The sequence below is a fragment of the Schistocerca serialis genome, chromosome 7 (assembly GCF_023864345.2).
Source record: "Schistocerca serialis cubense isolate TAMUIC-IGC-003099 chromosome 7, iqSchSeri2.2, whole genome shotgun sequence".
Taxonomy (NCBI): domain Eukaryota; kingdom Metazoa; phylum Arthropoda; class Insecta; order Orthoptera; family Acrididae; genus Schistocerca; species Schistocerca serialis.
The window spans coordinates 188866903-188891050 of NC_064644.1; the positions used below are offsets into that span (position 1 = coordinate 188866903).

At 44.8% G+C, this 24148-nt stretch overlaps 1 protein-coding gene across 1 annotated transcript in view; it reads right to left on the bottom strand.

The window, feature by feature from the left end:
• The window catches only part of LOC126412962 (ankyrin repeat and SAM domain-containing protein 1A-like), a 209926-nt gene that overhangs the window by 73107 nt on the left and 112671 nt on the right, over positions 1-24148 (bottom strand). The window contains exon 5 of the mRNA XM_050082854.1: positions 13283-13672. Within this exon, the coding sequence (XP_049938811.1) occupies positions 13283-13672 (390 nt within the window). The remainder of the gene's footprint in view (positions 1-13282; positions 13673-24148) is intronic.

Genomic DNA, 24148 nt, shown 5'->3' on the forward strand with positions numbered 1-24148 from the left:
AGAATAGTGTAGGGTTTAAAGGGGGGCGGGGGGGGGGGGGGGAGGGGGAGCGGACAGAAGGTCGCGAGCTGGCGGTGACGCGCGCAGCGGTCCGGGCGCAACCCGCTGTATAATTAAACAGAATGAAATTTGACCAGGAACGAGCCCACCTCCGACGACAACTGTAGCGAATTGTATTAATTATGGCGGTGGCGTGATGAAATGTGTTTGTGCGTGCTCCTCTGGCCGTGAACAGGCGCGCAGGTTAATTGGCTGACACGCGTTGCAGCACAGCATCACGCGAAATGCGCAGAATAAAGGAAGGGGGTGTAAAATGCGGTAGCGGCGCTGCGCGGCGGCGGCCGGCGGGGGCGGAGCGGGGGCGGCGGGCCCGGCGACGGCGCCGGCGGTTGCGCAGCGGCCCGTGACGCGCCAGCTGCTAACCGGCTGCGCCGCGCCGCGCCGCGCCGCGAATAATGTGCGCGACGCCGCCGCCGACGCCGCCTCCCGCAGCGCCGATAGCGTCGCTCTTTTAACGAAAACACCGGCACGGCGTCGCGACGCCAATTACGCCGGCGAGCCCTTCACACCTGACCTCGGCGCCCGTGTCATCCGATTCGCTCGAGGGCCATCCAGAGGCGGTGGCTTCGCTCATTAGCAGCCTCGCCATTGTCGGTGGATGGGGGGAAAAAAAAAGAGCAGAATTGGCTCTCGCGAGCACGCGCGTGCTCCAAAAGGCGTGGACACCGGCAAGAGGCGTACCCGAGAGATATTCTTCGCCATCGCGCCCTGCTCCCTCACTCTGCTAAATCCCACCACCGGTGTACCATTTTATTGCTGGGATAGATAGCTAGATCCGGCATATCCACCCTCGTTGAATATAGAAGAGGACCAGAACCGGTAGGAATTTCACAATTTTCAACACTACCTTTCATTATCAATTTACTAGCAAGCCGTTTGCGGTCTCACCACCACTATAACTGATACGGGTAACGGGTATTTTCACATGGGACATTCTGAATGACGTCTTTCGGGAAAAATACGCATTTAGAGGGCCTCTGATGGCGGAGTGTGTCGCGTAACAGGTCACCAATAAACAGAAAGCGAAATTACACCTGACGAAAGTGTTGCAAATTGTAAGATAGCTAGTTGGCTGTTGTCATATGCGTCCGCAACAAGGGGGGCGCAAAAGGGCGCCATTGTCCTCTCCCTCCCCCCAACTTCTCCTGGAATTTGGAGTACACACTTTTTATCGCGAATTTCCGAGCATGTATTTTTTGCATTGTTATGCGCGACGGGTAATACTTCGGTTTTAGCAATCGCTATACGGCGTGACCCATTTATCTTCTTCACCTGCAGTAAATTTTTGTCCAGAAGTAAAATAAAAATGTAGCCTGTAAATTGCAAGCAGGTCACGATGTTCGAATCACTGATTTACTTCGAACAAGTAGGAAGGCGTACAATCTGGGCGATTTCGAGAAAATCGCAACAGCAGTTTCACGCATCATTAATATATCGTCGCGTTCCGACTGAGCACGAGATGTTGGCGGTCATGTGGTTACAGTTCAATCTCCGTAGTTGATGAATCGCTGGATCGAGTCCCGCTCATGTATTTTTTTAATTTATATTTTTTCAGCACTAGTGATATTGCCACGTAGAAGAAGGTGTAATTAGATGAATGACGAACACTAACTTCACTTAACGAAAGTTTTTTCAGCACTTGCACATGCAAGAGCGCGGAGAGAACTGCCTCCGGCCAGAAGACATACAGTATATATACGGCTACAGAACATTCCAGTAAAATGACTCTTGCCATCTGTGGATACTTGTAGAATGTACTCGAACCGAATATAGAAATTAAAATTGTACGGCGCAGGTGAGTTTTGAACTCACGACCCTCCATGCAACAGTTTATTATCATAAACACTACACCACATAGCTACTGAACTTCTTCTACCACAATATTATTTCAGACGTATTGCTTACGCAAGATAGTATGATAAGATAGACGTGTAATTATATGACAGCGTTATTTGGTTGTTTGCTAATTTTTATTATCACAAGAAGTGTTACATTTGTAATTATCGACAATTAAACGACCTTTTTGTCTCAAACGTACAAAGGTTTCTTGAAAACGTATGCTTGTCGTGATTTTCGAAATCTCTTATGCCTGAAATTGGGTAAAATAACGAGAACTGCTTTCCACCTGGACGCTTGGATCTAGAGACACAGTTCCCAACGACGGACAGGCTTGGAAATCCCCAGTGAAACATTGATAAATAAAGATTTAAATATCTTTGATCAATAATACAACGAGCTACAATATTCCAGAACTTGAGTGCAATGTACGGTCAATCGTCGGATGTGTTTTAGGCATTACTATTTGCAGGATGACATTTTTCATACAGACACGGAAAACATAAATTAAAACTACTACATCGAATGAATGCAATTTCCCTCGTGCGCAAGGAATCTTCAGACTTTCTAAGGGAAAGCAAAGATCACAGAGACCGGCCGTTGTGACCGAGCGGTTCTAGGCGCTTCAGTCCGCAGCTGCGCTGCTGCTACGGTCGCAGGTTCGAATCCTGCCTCGGGCATGGACGTGTATGCTGTCCTTAGGTTAGTTAGGTTTAAGTCGTTCTTAGTCCAGGGGACTGATGACCTCACATGTTAAGTCCCATAGTGCTCAGAGCCATTTGAAAGATCACAGAAATTTTCAAAAATTTCTCTTTCTTGTGGCAATTTGGATGCAAACCATGCATAAGGCTACATTTTTAAGAATATCGGTGCCGAAAACCAGCGATATACGATTGAATGTATTTTAATAGCATCTTCATGAGAAACAATTTCTCGTTCGTTGTCAATCGACCACGAACAAGGCTGAAGGTGCTTGCTAAAGCTTTTAACGTGCCTATAGAAATAAAAGTTGCATAATATTTGTTGTAATAATAAAAATTAGTAACCAGTCACGTAACGGAAATTCAATAAACGTTCATGCAAATATACCTGTATTTTCATCATATCACCTTTCAAATGCAATACATACGAAATAACATGATTAGCGTTGGGAAAAATATAAGTTAAAAGTAAAAATCCATCAATCCAGCAATACACGGATTACGGAGCTTGAACGCTAGCAACACGACCGCCACCAGCTCGCGCTAAGGGTTGCAACACACCGGTACATCAATGACGCATGACCTTTCGCCTAGGTAGTACGCCTTACTAAGCTCAGATGTTACATTCTGTGGACCACCACGGGAAACCAATATCAATGGTTTCAAATGTGATGTGTCACGCTCAATAGAGGAGTCAGGGCAAATTGTAACAGACCTACACAATGAATTTAATAGCAGATCCAAAAGAAGGCTACTGAAACCGTGGCGAAACGTCGCTTTTATCTAGTGATATATATTTTACAATATTAAGAGGCACCATACCCAGAAAACCGCTGATATCGGTTACCATATGCTGTGTGTGCCACACAGAAGAGAATGTGACCAGAATATGACAGCGTACGAAGATTATTGAATTATATTGTCGGATGTATCGGTTGACTGTATTAATTCATTTCACCACTGACGTTGGTTTCAGTGACGCAGGATGATTTCTTATTTTTCATTTCATTTTTGACGTCGCAGTAAGAACGTTGCCATACATTCGGATATAAACAATTTTATATATTTATGATAACGTGTTGAACGAAATTGGTATGTAATAAAGATTACTTTCAGCAGCAGCTCCAGTCTCCAAAGCGACATGGAGCTCGTCAGAAGAAAAGTGTCGCCCGGCGAACTGATACTGATAGCTACTTCAGACGCTCAAAATAGAACTGTTTGGAATGGGGTTAATATGACTGGTGAGTGTAGAAATTCTTCAGCGTCTGTGAGGTGGTGAAAAGCGGAGAGAATTTTGTTTGTTAGCTGTGACGGTGCAACAAAAACGCGTGACTGCCCTCTGACATACCAGAGGTCATAATGTAAACGAACTAAATGATTAGTCGCGTGGACTGTCCCACCAAATAACCAGCAGTCATAATGACCTGCCAAACGATTACATTACAAATGTGACCAGAAGAAGATCGTGACCGATCGTGACTGTCCCAGTACGCTCCTGCTCACCGCCGGGCTTTGCTGCAAGACCTCAAGGCTTGCCTTACCCTGCCCGTTTCGGAAAGGTAATTCTGAAAAAAATTACATCACAAGAGCGTACGGAGCGGGACAGCACAAAAGCTGACCATTCTCATTTGAACGTTCTTTGCCAGTTCCAACAAATTTTTAGACACGTGTTGAAATACGTCTCGTGAAAGTACAAAAATGGTTCAAATGGCTCTGAGCACTATGGGACTTACCATCTGAGGTCATCAGTCCCCTAAAACTTAGAACTACCTAAGCCTAACTAACCTAAGGGCATCACACACATCCATGCCCGAGGCAGGATTCGAACCTGCGACCGTAGCGGTAGCGCGGTTCCAGACTGAAGCACCTAGAACCGCTCGGCCACACCGGTCTCGTGAAAGTCACAAGTGTTAGAAATGTACGAAACACATACAGGGTGTTACAAAAAGGTACGGCCAAACTTTCAGGAAACATTCCTCACACACAAAGAAAGAAAATATGTTATGTGGACATGTGTCCGGAAACGCTTACTTTCCATGTTAGAGCTCATTTTATTGCTTCTCTTCAAATCACATTAATCATGAAATGGAAACACACAGCAACAGAACGTACCAGCGTGACTTCAAACACTTTGTTACAGGAAATGTTCAAAATGTCCTCCGTTAGCGAGGATACATGCATCCACCCTCCGTCGCTTGGAATCCCTGATGCGCTGATGCAGCCCTGCAGAATGGCGTATTGTATCTACATCTACATCTACATGATTACTCTACAATTCACATTTAAGTGCTTGGCAGAGGGTTCATCGAACCACAATCATACTATCTCCCTGCCATTCCACTCCCGAACAGCGCGCGGGAAAAACGAACACCTAAACCTTTCTGTTCGAACTCTGATTTCTCTTATTTTATTTTGATGATCATTCCTACCTATGTAGGTTGGGCTCAACAAAATATTTTCGCATTCGGAAGAGAAAGTTGGTGACTGAAATTTCGTAAATAGATCTCGCCGCGACGAAAAACGTCTTTGCTTTAATGACTTCCATCCCAACTCGCGTATCGTATCTGCCACATTCTCTCCCCTATTACGTGATAATACAAAACGAGCTGCCCTTTTTTGCACCCTTTCGATGTCCTCCGTGAATCCCACCTGGTAAGGATCCCACACCGCGCAGCGACATTCTAACAGAGGACGAACGAGTGTAGTGTAAGCTGTCTCTTTAGTGGACTTGTTGCATCTTCTAAGTGTCCTGCCAATGAAACGCAACCTTTGGCTCGCCTTCCCCACAATATTATCTATGTGGTTTTTCCAACTGAAGTTGTTCGTAATTTTTACAGCCAGGTACTTAGTTGAATTGACAGCCTTGAGAATTGTGCTATTTATCGAGTAATCGAATTCCAACGGATTTCTTTTGGAACTCATGTGGATCACCTCGCACTTTTCGTTATTTAGCGTCAACTACCACCTGCCACACCATACAGCAGTCTTTTCTAAATCGCTTTGCAACTGATACTGGTCTTCGGATGACCTTACTAGACGGTAAATTACAGCATCATCTGCGAACAACCTAAGATAACTGCTCAGATTGTCAACCAGGTCATTTATATACACTCCTGGAAATGGAAAAAAGAACACATTGACACCGGTGTGTCAGACCCACCATACTTGCTCCGGACACTGCGAGAGGGCTGTACAAGCAATGATCACACGCACGGCACAGCGGACACACCAGGAACCGCGGTGTTGGCCGTCGAATGGCGCTAGCTGCGCAGCATTTGTGCACCGCCGCCGTCAGTGTCAGCCAGTTTGCCGTGGCATACGGAGCTCCATCGCAGTCTTTAACACTGGTAGCATGCCGCGACAGCGTGGACGTGAACCGTATGTGCAGTTGACGGACTTTGAGCGAGGGCGTATAGTGGGCATGCGGGAGGCCGGGTGGACGTACCGCCGAATTGCTCAACACGTGGGGCGTGAGGTCTCCACAGTACATCGATGTTGTCGCCAGTGGTCGGCGGAAGGTGCACGTGCCCGTCGACCTGGGACCGGACCGCAGCGACGCACGGATGCACGCCAAGACCGTAGGATCCTACGCAGTGCCGTAGGGGACCGCACCGCCACTTCCCAGCAAATTAGGGACACTGTTGCTCCTGGGGTATCGGCGAGGACCATTCGCAACCGTCTCCATGAAGCTGGGCTACGGTCCCGCACACCGTTAGGCCGTCTTCCGCTCACGCCCCAACATCGTGCAGCCCGCCTCCAGTGGTGTCGCGACAGGCGTGAATGGAGGGACGAATGGAGACGTGTCGTCTTCAGCGATGAGAGTCGCTTCTGCCTTGGTGCCAATGATGGTCGTATGCGTGTTTGGCGCCGTGCAGGTGAGCGCCACAATCAGGACTGCATACGACCGAGGAACACAGGGCCAACACCCGGCATCATGGTGTGGGGAGCGATCTCCTACACTGGCCGTACACCACTGGTGATCGTCGAGGGGACACTGAATAGTGCACGGTACATCCAAACCGTCATCGAACCCATCGTTCTACCATTCCTAGACCGGCAAGGGAACTTGCTGTTCCAACAGGACAATGCACGTCCGCATATATCCCGTGCCACCCAACGTGCTCTAGAAGGTGTAAGTCAACTACCCTGGCCAGCAAGATCTCCGGATCTGTCCCCCATTGAGCATGTTTGGGACTGGATGAAGCGTCGTCCCACGCGGTCTGCACGTCCAGCACGAACGCTGGTCCAACTGAGGCGCCAGGTGGAAATGGCATGGCAAGCCGTTCCACAGGACTACATCCAGCATCTCTACGATCGTCTCCATGGGAGAATAGCAGCCTGCATTGCTGCGAAAGGTGGATATACACTGTACTAGTGCCGACATTGTGCATGCTCTGTTGCCTGTGGTTCTGTCAGTGTGATCATGTGATGTATCTGACCCCAGGAATGTGTCAATAAAGTTTCCCCTTCCTGGGACCATGAATTCACGGTGTTCTTATTTCAATTTCCAGGAGTGTAGATCAGGAACAGCAGAGGTCCCAGGATGCTTCCCTGGGGAACACCTGATATCACTTCAGTTTTACTCGATGATTTGCCGTCTATTACTACGAACTGCGACCTTCCTGACAGGAAGTCACGAATCCAGTCGCACAACTGCGATGATACCCCGTAGGCCCGCAGTTTGATTAGAAGTCGCTTGTGAGGAACGGTGTCAAAAGCTTTCCGGAAATCTAGAAATACGGAATCAACTTGAGATCCCCTCTCGATAGCGGCCATTACTTCGTGCGAGTAAAGACCTAGCTGCGTTGCACAAGAACGATGTTTTCTGAAACCATGCTGATTACGTATCAATAGATCGTTCCCTTCGAGGTGATTCATAATGTTTGAATGCAGTATATGCTCCAAAACCCTACTGCAAACCGACGTCAATGATATAAGTCTGTAGTTCGATCGATTACTCCTACTATTCTTCTTAAACACTGGTGCGACCCGCGCAATTTTCCAATCTGTAGGTACAGATTTATCGGTGAGCGAGCGGTTGTATATGATTGCTAGGTAGGGAGCTATTGTATCAGCATAATCTGAAAGGAACCTAATCAGTATACAATCTGGACCTGAAGACTTGCCCGTATCAAGCGATTTGAGTTGCTGCGCAACCCCTAAGGTATCTACTTCTAAGAAACTCATGCTAGCAGCTGTTCGTGTTTCAAATTCTGGAATATTCCATTCGTCTTCCCTGGTGAAGGAATTTCGGGAAACTGCGTTCAGTAACTCCGCTTTAGCGGCACAGTCGTCGATAACAGTATCATAGCCGTCCACAATACGAGCACGAAGAGTCTCTACATTTGGTACCGGGGTTGCGTCGACAAGAGCTTTCAAATGCCCCCATAAATCAAAGTCAACAGGGTTGAGGTCAGGAGAGCGTGGAGGCCATGGAATTGGTCCGCCTCTACCAATCCATCGGTCACCGAATCTGTTGTTGAGAACGCGTACGAACACTTCGACTGAAATGTGCAGGAGCTCCATCGTGCATGAACCACATGTTGTGTCGTATTTGTAAAGGCACATGTTCTAGCAGCACAGGTAGAGTACCCCGTATGAAATCATGATAACGTACAGTACATACTGACGAAACTAAAATGAGCTCTAACATGGAAACTAAGCGTTTCCGGACACATGTCCACATAACATCTTTTCTTTATTTGTGTGTGAGGAGTGTTTCCTGAAAGTTTGGCCGTACCTTTTTGTAACACCCTGTATATCTGTGCTCCATTACATAGTCTAGGTTGTAGGTTGACTTACGACAGGTACGTTGCTTGAAAATAACTAATTTATTGGATGTCACCCAATTAATTACAAAAAAGAAACACTTCCAGCTTATTACTTGCTTATTTTGCACATAAAAAACGGACATCACACTTATTTACAAACAAACATGGCTAACGTTCTGCCACCTTGAAGTTCATAAGATGAATTACCTAGAAGACGGCGATATCACACCCATTTGTGGTTCATAAAAGAACTTAGCATCTACTGCTCTTTCTGTCTGAGGGGCTTCTAAGTAAAAACAGCAATTCCGCGTCATTATTTACGTTTCAAAAAGAATCTTTACTACCATTATTGTTGGCCAAATACCAGATTAACACACAAATAAGCAGAGCACAATTTTAAGTTTTTTTCTCGCAGAATGCGAGTTCTTTCGGTAGGAAATCAATGTTTATAATTATTTCATTAAGCTGTGTTTGCAACAGGAAGACAATATGGGTGACAGGTAAAACTAATTTTCATATAAAATGTAAAATTATCAGAATAATCAGTTGATGCATTTCATTGAGTCGCGTGGTGTGTAAGCTTAGGGACCGATGACCTCAGCAGCTTGGTCCCATAGGATCTTACTACAAATTTCCATTTCACTGACTTGTGTTTTGTATGTAATAGTTGTTTTTGGCAGTAAGAGATTGCTTGTGATGTATTTTCAGCAGGCATGATTTAATGTGGCTATAATAATGAATTAAGTATTAATTACAGTATAGCCTATTACTTGCATTCGATTGGCTATACCGAACTTGTTTCACATCAAGCGCCGACACGTAGCACAATCACTCAGAATGTTAAAACACGACCCATGGACAGTAAATCACCACATATCTGGTGTGATGGATCAGTTTAATACAGCTTTTCAATAAAAAGCCATCATCTCACTATGAAGTACGTGTACCGCTGTCTTGCAATAAATGTTTGTATAATTTGAAGTGCACACAAAATAAAGAACTGGACGTTTATGTTGTGTTCACTTTTCGTATCCGCGCGAGTAAATGTATTTAGTGTGGCTAGTATCAAACAAGTAAAAAAATTACAAGAAAAATTAATGTTTTGTCAATACTTTACGATCCGTGCAATCGAAATTTAACTGAAATACTAAATTTGCGTACATTATAAGCCAAAAGTGATGCGGCCGGAGAAAGTCAATCCCTTACCAGATTCGTACGTGCAATCGATTTGTTATGCATGAATGTCAGTAGACAACTGCAATTCTGTTCTTAACGTTGCTGCTTACAGGGTTTGCCGTTTTGCACGAGTGAAATCATACAGAGTGAAACGTCCCCTTTTGAAAATTAAGAAAGACTGTGCTGATAAACCTCTTACGTTATTTGATTTTCAAACAGCTGAGCAAAACTGAACGTGCTCAGACATTTCTCTCTTTACTTATTCTGATCATCAATAAACTGACACACAATATTTTTAGCGCAACGCAGTCTGACTTTCAATAATCCCTACAAAAGAATGGCCCTGACTAGCAATAATCTGTACCTTTCATGAATCACCTACCTCACAAAAATCTTCGTTACTCGAACTACTGCAATACAGCGAGCGCCAATACTGCCAGCTAAATAAAAGATTCTAACTACGGAAGGCACTAACTACTGATAGGCATAGTTAGCAAATGAAAGATTTTGATAGAGAACAATGTATTTGCCTTAATAATCTTCAAAAGTCGTAATATATATATCAGTTCATGATATCCAGTCTTACAAATTTCCTTTTTCTGTATGTTATTAAAATTATCCTTTCTTATTTTCTATTATTTATTTTAATAAAAAAATGTTGTCTGAGCAGGAAATCGCTGTTCTAAAACATGTTTATTTTTCGAGAAATATACTCTCCACCACGTTTATCATTCTGTTTACTGTTAACTTCGCAAATATTTCGTATGCGGTATTTAAGGGACTTGTACCTCCATAATATCTACAAGCCGTACTTGATCCTCTTTTAAAAATGGATATTACTATTGCTTTCTTCCATTCCGTTGATGGTCTGTCGCGAGTCTCATACTTTGTACACACCACCGTGAATAATCGTTTTGTTGCCGCTTCCCCAATGATTTTAGAAATTCTGATTGAATGTTATCCATCCCTTCCACTTTATTTCATTTTAACTCTTCCAAAGCTCTTCTTAATTCCGATTCTAATACTGGATCTCCCATCTCTCCCCTATCGACTCCTGCCCCTTCTTATATCACTCATTAGATAAGTCGTCCCCCCGATAGAGGCCCTCAATGTACTCGTCCCACCTACCCGCTCTCTCCTTGCGTTTGATACCGAAGTTCTCATTGCACTCTTAATGCTACCGTCCTTCCTTTTAATTTCACCGACGGTTGTTTCGACTTTTCTGTATGCTGTGCCAATCCTTCCGACAGTCGTTTCTTTTTCGATTTCTTCACCTATTTCACGCAGCCAATTAGCCTTAGCTTCCCTGATATTCCCATTTACTTCATTCCAAAGTGACTTGTACTTCTGTATTCCTGAATTTCCCTGAACTTTCTTGATCTTGTTTCTTTCGTCGATCAGTTGAAGTATTTCTTCTGTTATCTATGTTTTCCTTGCAATTACCTTCCTTGCGCCTACATTTAGCTCTCTAAGTTCTGTGGCTGCCCTTTATAGAGATGTCCATTCGTGTTCGACTGAACTGCCTCCTAAACTACTTAACCTCGAAGAACTTCAAGCACATCTCTTTCTTGGTACTTTCATATCCCGTTGTTTTGCGTATTGGTACTTCCTGACTAGTCTCCTAAATTTCAAAGAGATATGAATCTATACCTGCCCCTGGGTACGCCATACAGTCCAGTAACTGATATATCAGAATCTCTGCCCGACCACAACGTAATGTAATTGAAACCTTCCCGTATCTCCCGGTCTTTCCCAAGTATACCTTATCCGCTTGTGATTGATGAACAGAGAATTCGTTGTTACTGGCGGAAATTAATTGCAGAATTCAATTATTCTTTATCGTCTCTCAGTCCTAGTACCAATCCCATACCCTCCCGTAACCCTTTCTTCTAGTCCTTTCCCTACAACCGCATTCCACTCCCCAACGACTAATAGATTTTCATCTCATTTATGTACTCAATTACCTATTCAATATCCTCATATACTTTCTGTATCTCTTCATCTTCTGCTTGCGACGTCGGTATGTATACCTGAAATATTGTCGTCGGTGTTGGTTTGCTGTCGATTCTGATGAGAACAACCGTATCACTGAGCTGTTCCCAGTAGCTGTCTCTCTGTCCTACGTTCCTATTCATAACGAATCCTACGCCTGTTATACGATTTTCTGCTGTTGTTGGTATTACTCTACACTAGTCTGACCAGGAAACTTATCTTTTTTTCATTTCACTTCACTGCCCCTCGCTACATATACACTACTGGCCATTAAAATTGCTACACCACGAAGATGACGTGCTACAGACGCGAAATTTAACCGACAGGAAGAAGATGCTGTGATATGCAAATGATCAGCTTTTCAGAGCATTCACACAAGGTTGGCACCGGTGGCATATGGAAAGTTTCCGACCGATTTCTCATACACAAACAGCAGTTGACCGGCGTTGCCTGGTGAAACGTTGTTGCGATGCCTCGTGTAAGGAGGAGAAATACATACCATCACGTTTCCGACTTTTATAAAGGTCGGATTGTAGCCTATCGCGATTGCGGAGTATCGTATCGCGACATTGCTGCTCGCGTTGGTCGAGATCCAATGACTGTTAGCAGAATGTGGAGTCGGTGGGTTCAGGAGGGTAATACGGAACGCCGAGCTGGATTCCAACGGCCTCGTATCACTAGCAGTCGAGATGACAGGTACCTTATCCGCATGGTTGTAACGGATCGTGCAGCCACGTCTCGATCCCTGAGTCAACAGATGGAAACGTTTGCAAGAGAACAACCATCTGCACTAACAGTTCGACGACGTTTGCAGCAAAAATGGACTATCAGCTCGGAGACCATGGCTGCGGTTACCCTTGACGCTGCATCACAGACAGGAGCGCCTGCGATGGTGTACTCAACCACGAACCTGGGTGCACGAATGGCAAAACGTCATTTTTTTCGGATGAATCCAGGTTCTGTTTACAGCATCATGATGGTCGCATCCGTGTTGGCGACATCGCGGTGAACGCACATTGGAAGCGTGTATTCGTCATCGCCATACTGGCGTATCACCCGGCGTGATGGTTGGGTTGCCATTGGTTACACGTCTCGATCACCTCTTGTTCGCATTGACGGCACTTTGAACAGCGGACGTTACATTTCAGATGTGTTACGAGCCGTGGCTCTACCCTTCATTCGATCCCTGAGAAACCCTACATTTCAGCAGGATAATGCACGACCGCATGTTGCAGGTCCTGTACGGGCCCTTCTGGATACAGAAAATGTTCGACTGCTGCCCTGGCCAGCACATTCTCCAGATCTCACACAAACTGAAAACGTCTGGTCATTGGTGGCCGAGCAACTGGCTCGTCACAATACGCCAGTCAGTACTCTTGATGAACTGTGGTATCGTGTTGAAGCTGCATGGGCAGCTGTACCTGTACATGCCATCCAAGCTCTGTCAATTCCCAGGCGTATCAAGGCCATTATTACGGCCAGAGGTGGTTGTTCTGGGTACTGATTTCTCAGGATCTATGCACCCAAATTGCGTGAAAATGTAATCACATGTCAGTTCTAGTATAATATATTTGTCCAATGAATACCCTACTTTTGTTCTTGGAGTAGCAATTTTAATGGCCAGTAGTGTAGATTGAGCCTGCACAATTCCCTTTCAAGAGAAGTAACGCCATGGATCGACATAGCTGTAGCTGAGCTATGGAGAGTGCCGCGACGGAGACTGGCAGCGGAGCTAGTCGGACTCACCAGCTGGTCGAGGTCTGCGCTGAGGCCTTCGAGGTCCGGCGGCCTGGCGCCGCCCACGGAGGCGAGCATGCGGCGGCGGTGGCCGACGCGGCCGATGTCCAGCACGGCCGACAGCTCCACCTCCCAGACGCGGCGCACGCGCGCCATGTCGCAGTAGAGGTGGCGGCGGAAAGTGTCGCGGTAGCAGTCCAGCCGCAGCGACGACAGCCACGCGTCCACCTCGCCGGAGGGGCCCCCGGGGGCGGCGCCCGGAGGCGGCGTCGCGGCGGCGGCGGCGGCGACCGCGGGCACGCGGCACGGCAGCGACTGCGCCGCGCGCAGGATGGTCGCACGCTCGCGCTCGCTGTCCACGCCCATCTCCTTCAGGTCGCGCTCTTCCAGCACGCCGTTCTGTCACACGACAAGGCACACCTCTCTTCGTAACACGCCTCCCCGTCTCGCTACAGTTTAACTAAAGTTCAGTCTTGATCACAACACTTATGTCTCAATAACATAGGTGACCGGTTTCGGTTATTTTTACATAGAATGAGATTTTCACTCTGCAGCGGAGTGTGCGCTGATATGAAACTTCCTGGCAGATTAAAACTGCGTGCCCCACCGAGACTCGAACTCGGGACCTTTGCCTTTCGCGAGCATGTGCTCTACCATCCGAGCTACCGAAGCACGACTCACGCCCGGTACTCACAGCTTTACTTCTGCCAGTATCTCGTCTCCTACCTTCCAAAGGTCCCGCGTTCGAGTCTCGGTCGGGCACACAGTTTTAATCTGCCAGGAAGTTTCATATCAGCGCACACTCCGCTGCAGAGTGAAAATCTCATTCTGGAAACATCCCCCAGGCTGTGGCTAAGCCATGTCTCCGCAGTACCCTTTCTTTCAGGAGTGCTAGTTCTGCAAGGTTCGCAGGGGAGCTTCTGTAAAGTTTGGAAGGTAGGAGACGAGATACTGGCAGAAGTAAAGCTGTGAGTAGCGGGCGTGAGTCGTGCTTCGGTAGCTCATATGGTAGAGCACTTGACCGCGAAAGGCAAAGGTCCCGAGTTCGAGTCTCGGTCGGGCACACAGTTTTAATCTGCCAGGAAGTTTCATATCAGCGCACACTCCGCTGCAGAGTGAAAATCTCATTCTATGTAAAAATAACCGAAACCGGTCACCTATGTTATTGAGACATAAGTATTGTGATCAAGACTGAACTTCAGTTAAAATATAATAATCTTTTGATCACTGTGATCCAAAAATGTTTATCAAAATTGTACATTTAGGCTTATTTGGTGGTCGCTGCTATGCTTAAAAGCGATCGTATATTAATGTATGTTTGCAGGTGAGCATATTCAGCCGCCAAATAATTGTTAAAGTTTGTGGCGAAACATTCAGCTGTCCTTTATTATGCTCAATTCGCTACTTAGTTCGCATAAATGGCAGTATATTTATACCATAATTTGAAGAACAGTAATTTTCTCTTTTGATCCTATCATAGCACGTAGAATTTTTTCATAATGATAACTGTGTACAATAGTTTTCGTCAAGAACAGCTCGTAACACCCTTTTCAACTATTGCACACATCTATTATTGTGAAAATTTTTTAAGTACTATAGTGGGCTCAATAGAGCAAATTAGCCGACCGCTGTCGCCACGCGGTTCTAGGCGCTTCAGTCTGGAACCGCGCTGCTGCTACGGTCGCAGGTTCGAATCCTGGCACGGGCATGGATGTGTGTGATGTCCTTAGATTAGTTAGGTTCAATTTGTTCCAAGTCTAGGGGACTGATGACCTCAGATGTTAAGTCCCATAGTGCTTAGAGCCATTTGAACCATTTGATTTGAAGAGCAAATTACTTTTCTTCAAATTATGGTATGGCTAACTTTTCTGCCGTTTTTGCCAGTTATCATCATCATAAACTAAACGCTACGCCTTGTCGATTTAGCCACGTGCCTCTCTACATTGTCATCCTCTTCAATTCTTCATACGATTTTATCCCCATATCTTCTTTAATGTTATTAAAATACGTTGCTCTTGGCCTGTTTCTTGGTTTTGTCCTTAAAACTTATCCTTCAAATAAATTCTTTAGGAACTGGTTGTGTCTCATTACGTGTCCTATCATTTTTGATTTTCTTCTTCCTATATAATTTAGCAGCGTTCTGGTCTCATTCACTTCTCTTAAGACCTGTTCATTACTTTTTCAATCTACCCTGCTTGTTTTCGTCATTCTTCTCCATATCCATATTTCCATTGTTTCCAGTCTCTTTTTCTCTGCCTTTCCCAGAGTCCACGCTTCACGTCCGTATGTTAAGACACTCCAGACAAATTTTTTGGCAAACTTTTTCCTACTTTCTAGGCTTATATGATTGTCTGTTAGTAAATTCCTTTTATTTTGGAAAGCTTGCTTTGCCAAGGCTATTCTTCTCTTTACATCTGTGATATGTTTATTGTCGTCAGTGATTGTGCTCCCCAAACAACAGAAGATCTCAACCTCCAGAACATCATCTTCTAGTTTAATATTAACTTTACCATTTTCTTTTGTCTTCCCTACTACCATAGTTTTTGTTTTCTTCTTATTTATTTTTAGATTGAATTCTCTTAGGATTTTGGAAAATTATAGCAACATAAACTCCATTCCCTTACTGAGTCAGCAAGTACTACTATATCATCTGCAAAACGGGTAGTGTATTCGTTCCCCGTTAATTTTAATTCCTTTGGTTATTCCTTTCAGTTTTTCAATAGTTTTTTCAATAAATAAGTTGAAAAAATATGGTGATAATGGGCATCCTTGCCTTACTCCCCTCCTTATTTTTGCTTTCTTCTTCACACCATTCACTTCTATCTCTGCTTCCTGCCTTTTATACAAGTTCCAGATTAATCTTCTGTCCCTCCAATCAAGATTTGCCAACTAAGCTTGGTAATAGTCACTGACCGAAACTAGTAGCGAATTGTGCAAAATAACGACAGCTCAAGATTTCAAAATTAATTTTAACATCGGCTGTTACAAACACCAATAAATTTTTTTAGCACCCAGACAAGCCGTGCATGTGTATTGCTATTGAGACTTCCTGTACAGATCTTGACGTTGTTTGTAAACACGCTCACAGTTACCATGACCGCTACCTACGAGCATAACGCGGCACTCGAATGGATTGCAGCACTACAGTTGAAAGTAAAGCGGCCATTAGGGACGCATTAGAGACGTCAGTATAACAGCAGGGTGAACATCCATCATGCCACGAAGGACGGTCAGGACCACTCGGATGTGCTACGCGGAGCAGCGAAACAGCTCAGTGTGCACCAGACTCAAAGTGATGTCCGGACATGAAATAGGTTCCAATTCATAGTTATTGTTGAAGGCTTCACTGCAGAGGCGGTCTACGTTCGACGGCTGCACAAGATGATCGGTATCTACGACTTTTGATTCGAAGGAATCATGGGCTGACTGCTCCAGAACTGAATTCAGCATTCGAAGAGGCTACTGGCCGTCATGTGTCGTACTAAACTTTAGAAGACGAATGTATGGTGCGAATCTCCATTCGCGACGATTATGACGAGTACCTCATCGTAAAAAAAGGAAGGAAGATTAGGTTTACCGTCCCATCGATATCTAGGTCATTAGAGACGGAACACAAGTTCGGACTGTGTCAATAATATGGAAGGAAAGCGGCCATGCACTTTCAAAAAGACCATTCCGGCATTTGCCTGGAGTAATTTAGAGAAATCATGGAAAATCTAAATCTGTATGGCCGGATGCGAGTTTGATCCGTCGTCCTCCCGAATTCGAGTCCAGTGTGCTAACCACTGAACCACCTCGCTCGGTTATCTTGTCGTATACCACAACACGATGGACGCCATTAGATATAGAAGCAGAATGGACGCCCCAGGAGTGGCATCGGGTGTTGTTTATGAACGAAACTCGGGTGTGTTTGGAAATTTAGAAATTTGTGGTAAGTTCCTATGGGACCAAACTGCTGAGCTCATCGATCCCTAGGCTTATACACTACATAATCTAACTTAAACTAATCTGCACTAAGAACAGCACACAAACTCATGCCCGAGGGAGTAATCGAACTTCCGATGGGGGCAGCGGCGCGAACCGTGGCAAGACGCCAAGACGGCACGGGTGTTTGAACCTTGCTAATCACAGATAACATTTCGGGAACGAACCCGGCAATATCTAATGCCTCACACTCTGCGTCCGACATGTACAGCAAGATGGTGGTGGAGTGATGTTCTGGGATAACATTACACGGTGCCACCGTAAACCTCTCTTGGTCACTGAGGGCAGTCTCACCGTCTACGGTACAGCGACGAGATTCTGCAACCAACAATCGGACCGTACCGCCACGATTTTGGTGACAGTTTCGTCATGGTACACAATAAATCGTGTGCTCATCGTGCAGTTTTCGTGAACACATTCCTTCAGGATGCTAGGATCGCCAAAATGGAGTAGCCTGCCTGCTCTGCGGACATATACCCAACCAAACATGTCTGAGGTCGATTCAAATCACATACCTACACAGAATCGCTCATTGAAGAGTGGGAAAATCTGGATCAGGGCTGGCTTGATGATCTCATCGGTAGTATGCCAAGCGTGCATCCGAGTAAGGGAACGTTCCACTACGCGTTGACGTTGCTCATGAATGCTGAGAGAAAACGCCCACAGGAGACAGCCGACTTTGTCGCTACAAAAATGAGTGTTTTTTTTCTTTCTTTTCTTTAATCTGGGCACATTGCAAGTGAACATGCAACGTGGTCAGAAACAGTCTGAAAAGCTTGTAAGGGTGTTGCAGGGTAGGTGGTGCTGAGTAATAATTATTAAGAAAAAATCAGATACGTTGTGCCCCGTTTGCGAGTTAATTAGCTCTGAAGTTAGCCACCATCTTCTACTTTTTTTTCGCTTTCCTTCGTTTCATCTGCTCGGTGCGGACGTCGCAAGACCCCGTTTCAGTTCGCCGTTGATCCATTAACTCAGTTTTTTTTATTACAGAGGGCAGCTAACCCTCTGACCGTACACGCTGAGTTACCGTGCCGGCGACCATCAGGCGGTTGCACGCAAATTCAAGCAGTCTCGTGTGCTGTCGTCTACGCCATGAGAAAAACTGACACTAATTGTATCTGGCGGGAATTTGCGCGCACCAGCCTCTTTGTTTAACTTCGATGCTTATTCACTCGTGGACGACACAACATACCGATTTTTTTCCTTAGCAGTTACTTCTCAGCACAACCTACCCTGAAACATACTTACAAGCTTTTCAGACTGTTTCTGACCACTCTCTAACCGCATGCCTGAGAGCCAACTTTTATTTTTTGTGCTATGAATTTCGAAGTAAAGAGGTAATGCAGAACTTTTGTTGGTGTGTGTATTTTGTTATAAGTGAAGAGCTTACGTACAAGAGAACAAGTTAAGATTAAAATCTGTGACCGTTAGACGCTACCAAACCCATCCCCTTGTTTCAACCTATTGCTACAGTTTGGAAGATTGTTCAGTGTACATTGGAACTTCGTTTATCCGGACTAGGTGCGAACATGTCATGCAGATTATCAAGAATCTGGATAGAAATTCAGAAAAAATTGAATGACGCGGGTTAAATGACATAAACACAAACCTTTTATTTATTTTCACGTAAACGCACATATTATTCACCATGCGTCCAAAAAGTCCCGAGCTGATTTTATTCCTGGCGGATAAGCAACGTCAGTGCAGTAACTACGGAGGTTGAACTAACAACTCTAAACAACAGATGTGCATTCCACCAGTCAGTTGTGAGCAGGAAGTGCTAAGTGGTGGACATGGGATCAAAGTGGGTCAATGTTGTTGAGTCACAAATCGCAATATAGCAACCTCTCCAAATCATTCAGAATGTTTCCATGAGAAGTGGTATGTAAAATATGTCCGCCCTCCCCCTCCACCCCCCCCCCCCCACCCCCTCCCACACACACCTCCTCCCAGAACCAACACGACGGCGCTAGGACGCCTGCCGCAACTTGAATGAAATGAAGAATGAGGACAGTTCATTTCTAGAAAAGATCACCACGGGCGATGAGACTTGGTTTTACGAACCTACCACAAAACAACAAAGTGCACAAGTTCACATGGAGATTCAACGCTTTGACTATACAACCGTCATTCAAGCCAGTGCGAAGCAACAGTTGCACCATTTTCCAAGGAATGACTTTTCTGGCAGTTAAACGTGGTTGTACGAACATACTTCGCATTATAAGCAGGTGGAGAAAGACAAATTTTTGAGCTAGGTTCGTCTCTCGTGTGTAGCAATATCACGCAGGCGGCTCATCAGCATTATGTCGGCAGAATTGTTTATGCACGGTATTCCAAATGAACCGGTATTTTATCCAGCTGCCTTATGCCACTGTATGTTGCATAATGCCTTCGTCAGCTATTCCATCATCAGCTATCGTGAATGCCTACTGAGAACAAACGGCGATATTCTTCATCAGATTGTCTTTTCGCGTCCATCACTTACGGTACTTGCAGCTACACTATCTGATCAACAGTATCCGGACACCTACTGCTGGACATTAACATGGCGCTTGAACTCTGCTGGGGACACTTTCAGTGAGGTGTCTGCCTGTGGAGAAAAGGCAAGACACGAAACCAAAAAAGATAGTGATATTGGACCCTGGAATCTAGAGCGAATTCGACATTCTGACTCGTCCCAAAGCTGTTCTACTGTGTTCAGGTCGGCAGGTCAGTCCATTTCAGGAATGTTATTGTCCGCATACCATTGTCTCAAAGTCGCTGCTTTAAGGAAGGGTGTATTGTCATGCTGATACAATCATCTCTCCAAACTGCTCCTCTTCTGCCCGCAATAAAAAAGACTACAAACTGTGTTAGTGTTTTCTTAAGCGCGATTAGGGAACCACATACTAACCACTAAATACGCCCCAATACCGTTATAGGCCGCATCGTCCACACCGTCATTATTGCGGCCTATTCTACACCTTATTTTAGATCAATATGACCTTGCTATACTGATTATATTTGTATGTTTTGACGATGCCATTATGGCCTTATCACTTTACGATATCCAGAATGAGATTTTCACTCTGCAGCGGAGTGTGCGGTGATATGAAACTTCCTGGCAGATTAAAACTGTGTGCCCGACCGAGACTCGAACTCGGGACCTTTGCCTTTCACGGGCAAGTGCTCTACAATCTGAGCTACCGAAGGACTACTCACGGCCGGTCTCACAGCTTTACTTCTGCCAGTATCTGCTGTGAGACTGGGCGTGAGTCGTGCTTCGGTAGCTCAGATTGTAGAGCACTTGCCCGCGAAAGGCAAAGGTCCCGAGTTCGAGTCTCGGTCGGGCACACAGTTTTAATCTACCGGGAAGTTTCACTTTACGACATGATGTAAAAAAGATCTGAGGATGGTCATTACGGACTGAAACCGGTCATCGTCTAAAGAATTCATATTGTGATCAAAGACTGGAATAAACGAACATTTGACAGTATTGGATCACTGTTTGTATACGCGACCATGTCGCAGTTGGTGACACATTTGTTAACTGTGGAATATGAGAAACTAGAATTTTGATAAACCTTACCAACTTTGAATCGATTCCCGTGACAGCTATACTGAAGAAAACCGTATTCCATTTTAATATTCAGATAAAACAGCGACAGGTCACCTACGATTTATGTGGTTCTTTTATCTGAATACTAATCGCAACTGTCGCTGCGTCGTCTTGGATATCAGAGCCGTTTCTCCGCTAGGCAGAGAATTTTTCTCCTTGTCCTAACACATTTCGTGTCTCGCTATCACGACCAGTACTTGGATTTGACGTCTAAAGTCCCACAGTAGCTCATGACGTACGTCACGGTACGTACACTGGCTGTCTACATAAAGTAGGAGAATGATAAACTGTTCCTACCCAGTTTTTTTACATGTAACCGCTCTTTAGAGAGTGGTTATACAGAAACGAGTGTTAGATTAAATTCTGCAATACGAAGTGACCTAAGAGCCAAAAAACGGTAGTAGTATTTCTAAGTAATAGTTAATATTTTGCAAAGAGTATATATTCGAAATAGAGTAACGCAAAATAGTACAAAGGGAATCCAAGAAAGACTTAACAGAGGTGCGTTTTGTTTTGAAAGTAATGTATAAACCAATGCGCAGCATTGTTAGGTCTCTTGAGTTTTTGTTTTCAGCGGTGGCGAGTGTGTTCGCAGTTCTTCCGTGGTAGTCGGAATTTTGGAATTAGAAGCCTAATTAAATTGCATTCCTAGAACTGGCTTAGACATTGGAGTGGTGCAGAACAGATTATTTTTGGATAAATTCAGAGGCGGAGTCAATTAGAGGTGATTGGGTGTACGAACATTGATATTCAAGTGAGTGGTGATTGTTTGTGTTAAACGAGACGCTACAATCGTATACTTACGATTGTGAAGAGATTTATTAACAATACGGAAACTTTTATGTTGAATTAGGATTTTATTCGCTGTATGCGAATTATTGGGACCGAAAATAGTTTGGGTCTTATCACACTAGTATCTTTGTCGCTCGTTATCAAGGTGATTCCGCTAATAAACGAGAAGTGAAAATAGTGCCCGTTAAAAGACTAAACTTGTGCTGAACAGTCATTAAAAGTATTCGTACTCATAATTAATATCGTGTCGTGAGAACTGAGAAGCTTAGACATTGTAAGGCCCAGAGGCATAATTATAAATATGACTGACTGTTATCATACCGAAAAATACACACTAGGATCAACTCTCCTTTCATTGATTCCCTAGTGCCATCTCTCATTAATTTAAGAACTTAATTGCGTCAATAAAACAGAAATATACGAGACATTCCCAGTATTTACTAAATTCCATAGTCAGCTAGTACATAGATAATAATATCTGCTAACATTCAAGGGTTATCGAAGGAAGCTGATAAACGTTCTTTCAAACAGATTTAATAGGATTCAACGAATGCAAGCAGACTGCTAAAGTAACTAAATAAAATTACTCAGGGAAACAAATTAGTAAAAATAGACTGGAACTCAATTCATATCTTATCTTACTCCAGAGAAATAAAAAACAAAACTGTCTTTGGATCCGTCATGGTTGAAAGTGTATGAATTATCTCCGGAAAAACACATCAATTTTCAACTGCTAGTTCACAGGACTAGACTCACAACGTGATTCAGAGATGTTTTATGCCCGATCCACACGGTAGGGCATGGTTCTTAACTAGCCGGGACAATATGTACACAAACTTTAGATATCAGCTCCGCTGCCGGGGAGGGGCGGAGAGGGGGATGGGGAGGGGGGGAGGGGAACCGCGAAGCGATATCTGTGCAGCCGTGGCGACATTGGGTGTGCGGTCATTCACTGTCGCCACGAATTAACATAGTGATTTACTCGTATCCTACCGAGGAAGGAATGGACAATTGACTTTCAGGTGAAGCCCAGCACAATTTCCGAATGGGTAAGGTCTATGATCTTTTCGCGTACCTCTGATACTGTGATCATAAGTACCTTAACATGTAGCCACTTCAGTGTGTTACTTGTTTTCTCGCTGGGTCTAACAGTGTTCCCGCAAAAAACGTCACATGATTTACTACCTGATGCTTCATGCACAGCCGTAACTGCACCACTACGTGAACTGCGTCTGTCAGTGTAGACTAACCGTTTTGCGTCTACGCGTCCACGCTTCAACATCTGACATGCTGCCCAGGGTAAAATAAGTAATAATGCTTGCTCTTGCCACATGTACCCAGTGGTTCTAATTAAGGTGCAGCTACTTACAGAGGTCCATTGTGGGCTTTACCGTGTGGCAGCAAAACTTGGTAGATATTCTAATGGGTTAAAGTTGAACCGATTTACGCTGGAAAAAAATTAGTTCCAATTTTGGCCGCCACGTGCAAATCTGGTGCTGTGAATGCAAGAAAGACGTATAGAAATGTTTCCATATGTGATGGATTATGAATAGGACGTGGGCAGAAATGGTCAGACAAGAGAAAAAACGATTTCATTACTAACCGCCACTAACACAATTGGCTCAATATGAGCATCGAAGACGTCGACAAGATGCTGCAACCGTAAAACGACGTGATCAACAGTTGCTAGCAGTACTTCTGGTGGAATCTGAGCAACGTGTTTCAGTATTGGCAGAGACCGAACGTGCCCCTGGTAAATGCGTTATTTTAGATATCCCGTGAGCCAAAAGCAACATATATTCAGATCAGGAGACCCTGTGGGCCATGCACCTGCAAAACGTCTGGATATAACACGCTGGTGAAAGGCTGCATTAAGTAGACCTTTCACTGGGCGAGTGACAAGAGGTGTTGCCACAGCTTGCATGAAAAAAGTGGTTTCCATACAACTGCGCTCTTCCAAAGGAGGAATCACATGCTGTGCAAGGAGGTCTCTGTAACGTGCAGACGTCACAGTACACCCGATAGTCCCTCTGGGTGTATTCTCTTCAAAGAAGAACGGACCGAGAATAAAGGTGCTTGTGACTCCACACGTACCGCAAAACTTTCAGTTCTGCTGTCCATCAGATGAACAATTCTCGTGGCGCTGCACGAGCACTAGTACTACCTGGGGCACGTGCTGCATGGTCCGTTATAGCAACAGCAAACTCGTCAATAACTTCCGCCGGGATAGGACGCCTTCCTCTTCTAGGTGTTTTCGAATTTTATTATCATCAATTTTCAACCATTTAATGACATTTGGCCTTTCCTCAGACCTATCAGTCGGCGATACTCTCTCAATGTAGCACTGTAATTGCTGCAGATCTCATAAACCATTTTCACTTACAATTCACGGTCCCACTTCTCGATAGCCATACTGTTCACTCACGTTATAGCCTGTCAAATGACAGTGTGGATGTTCAGATGTGTTGAAATGTGTGTGAATTCCTAAGGGACCAAACTGC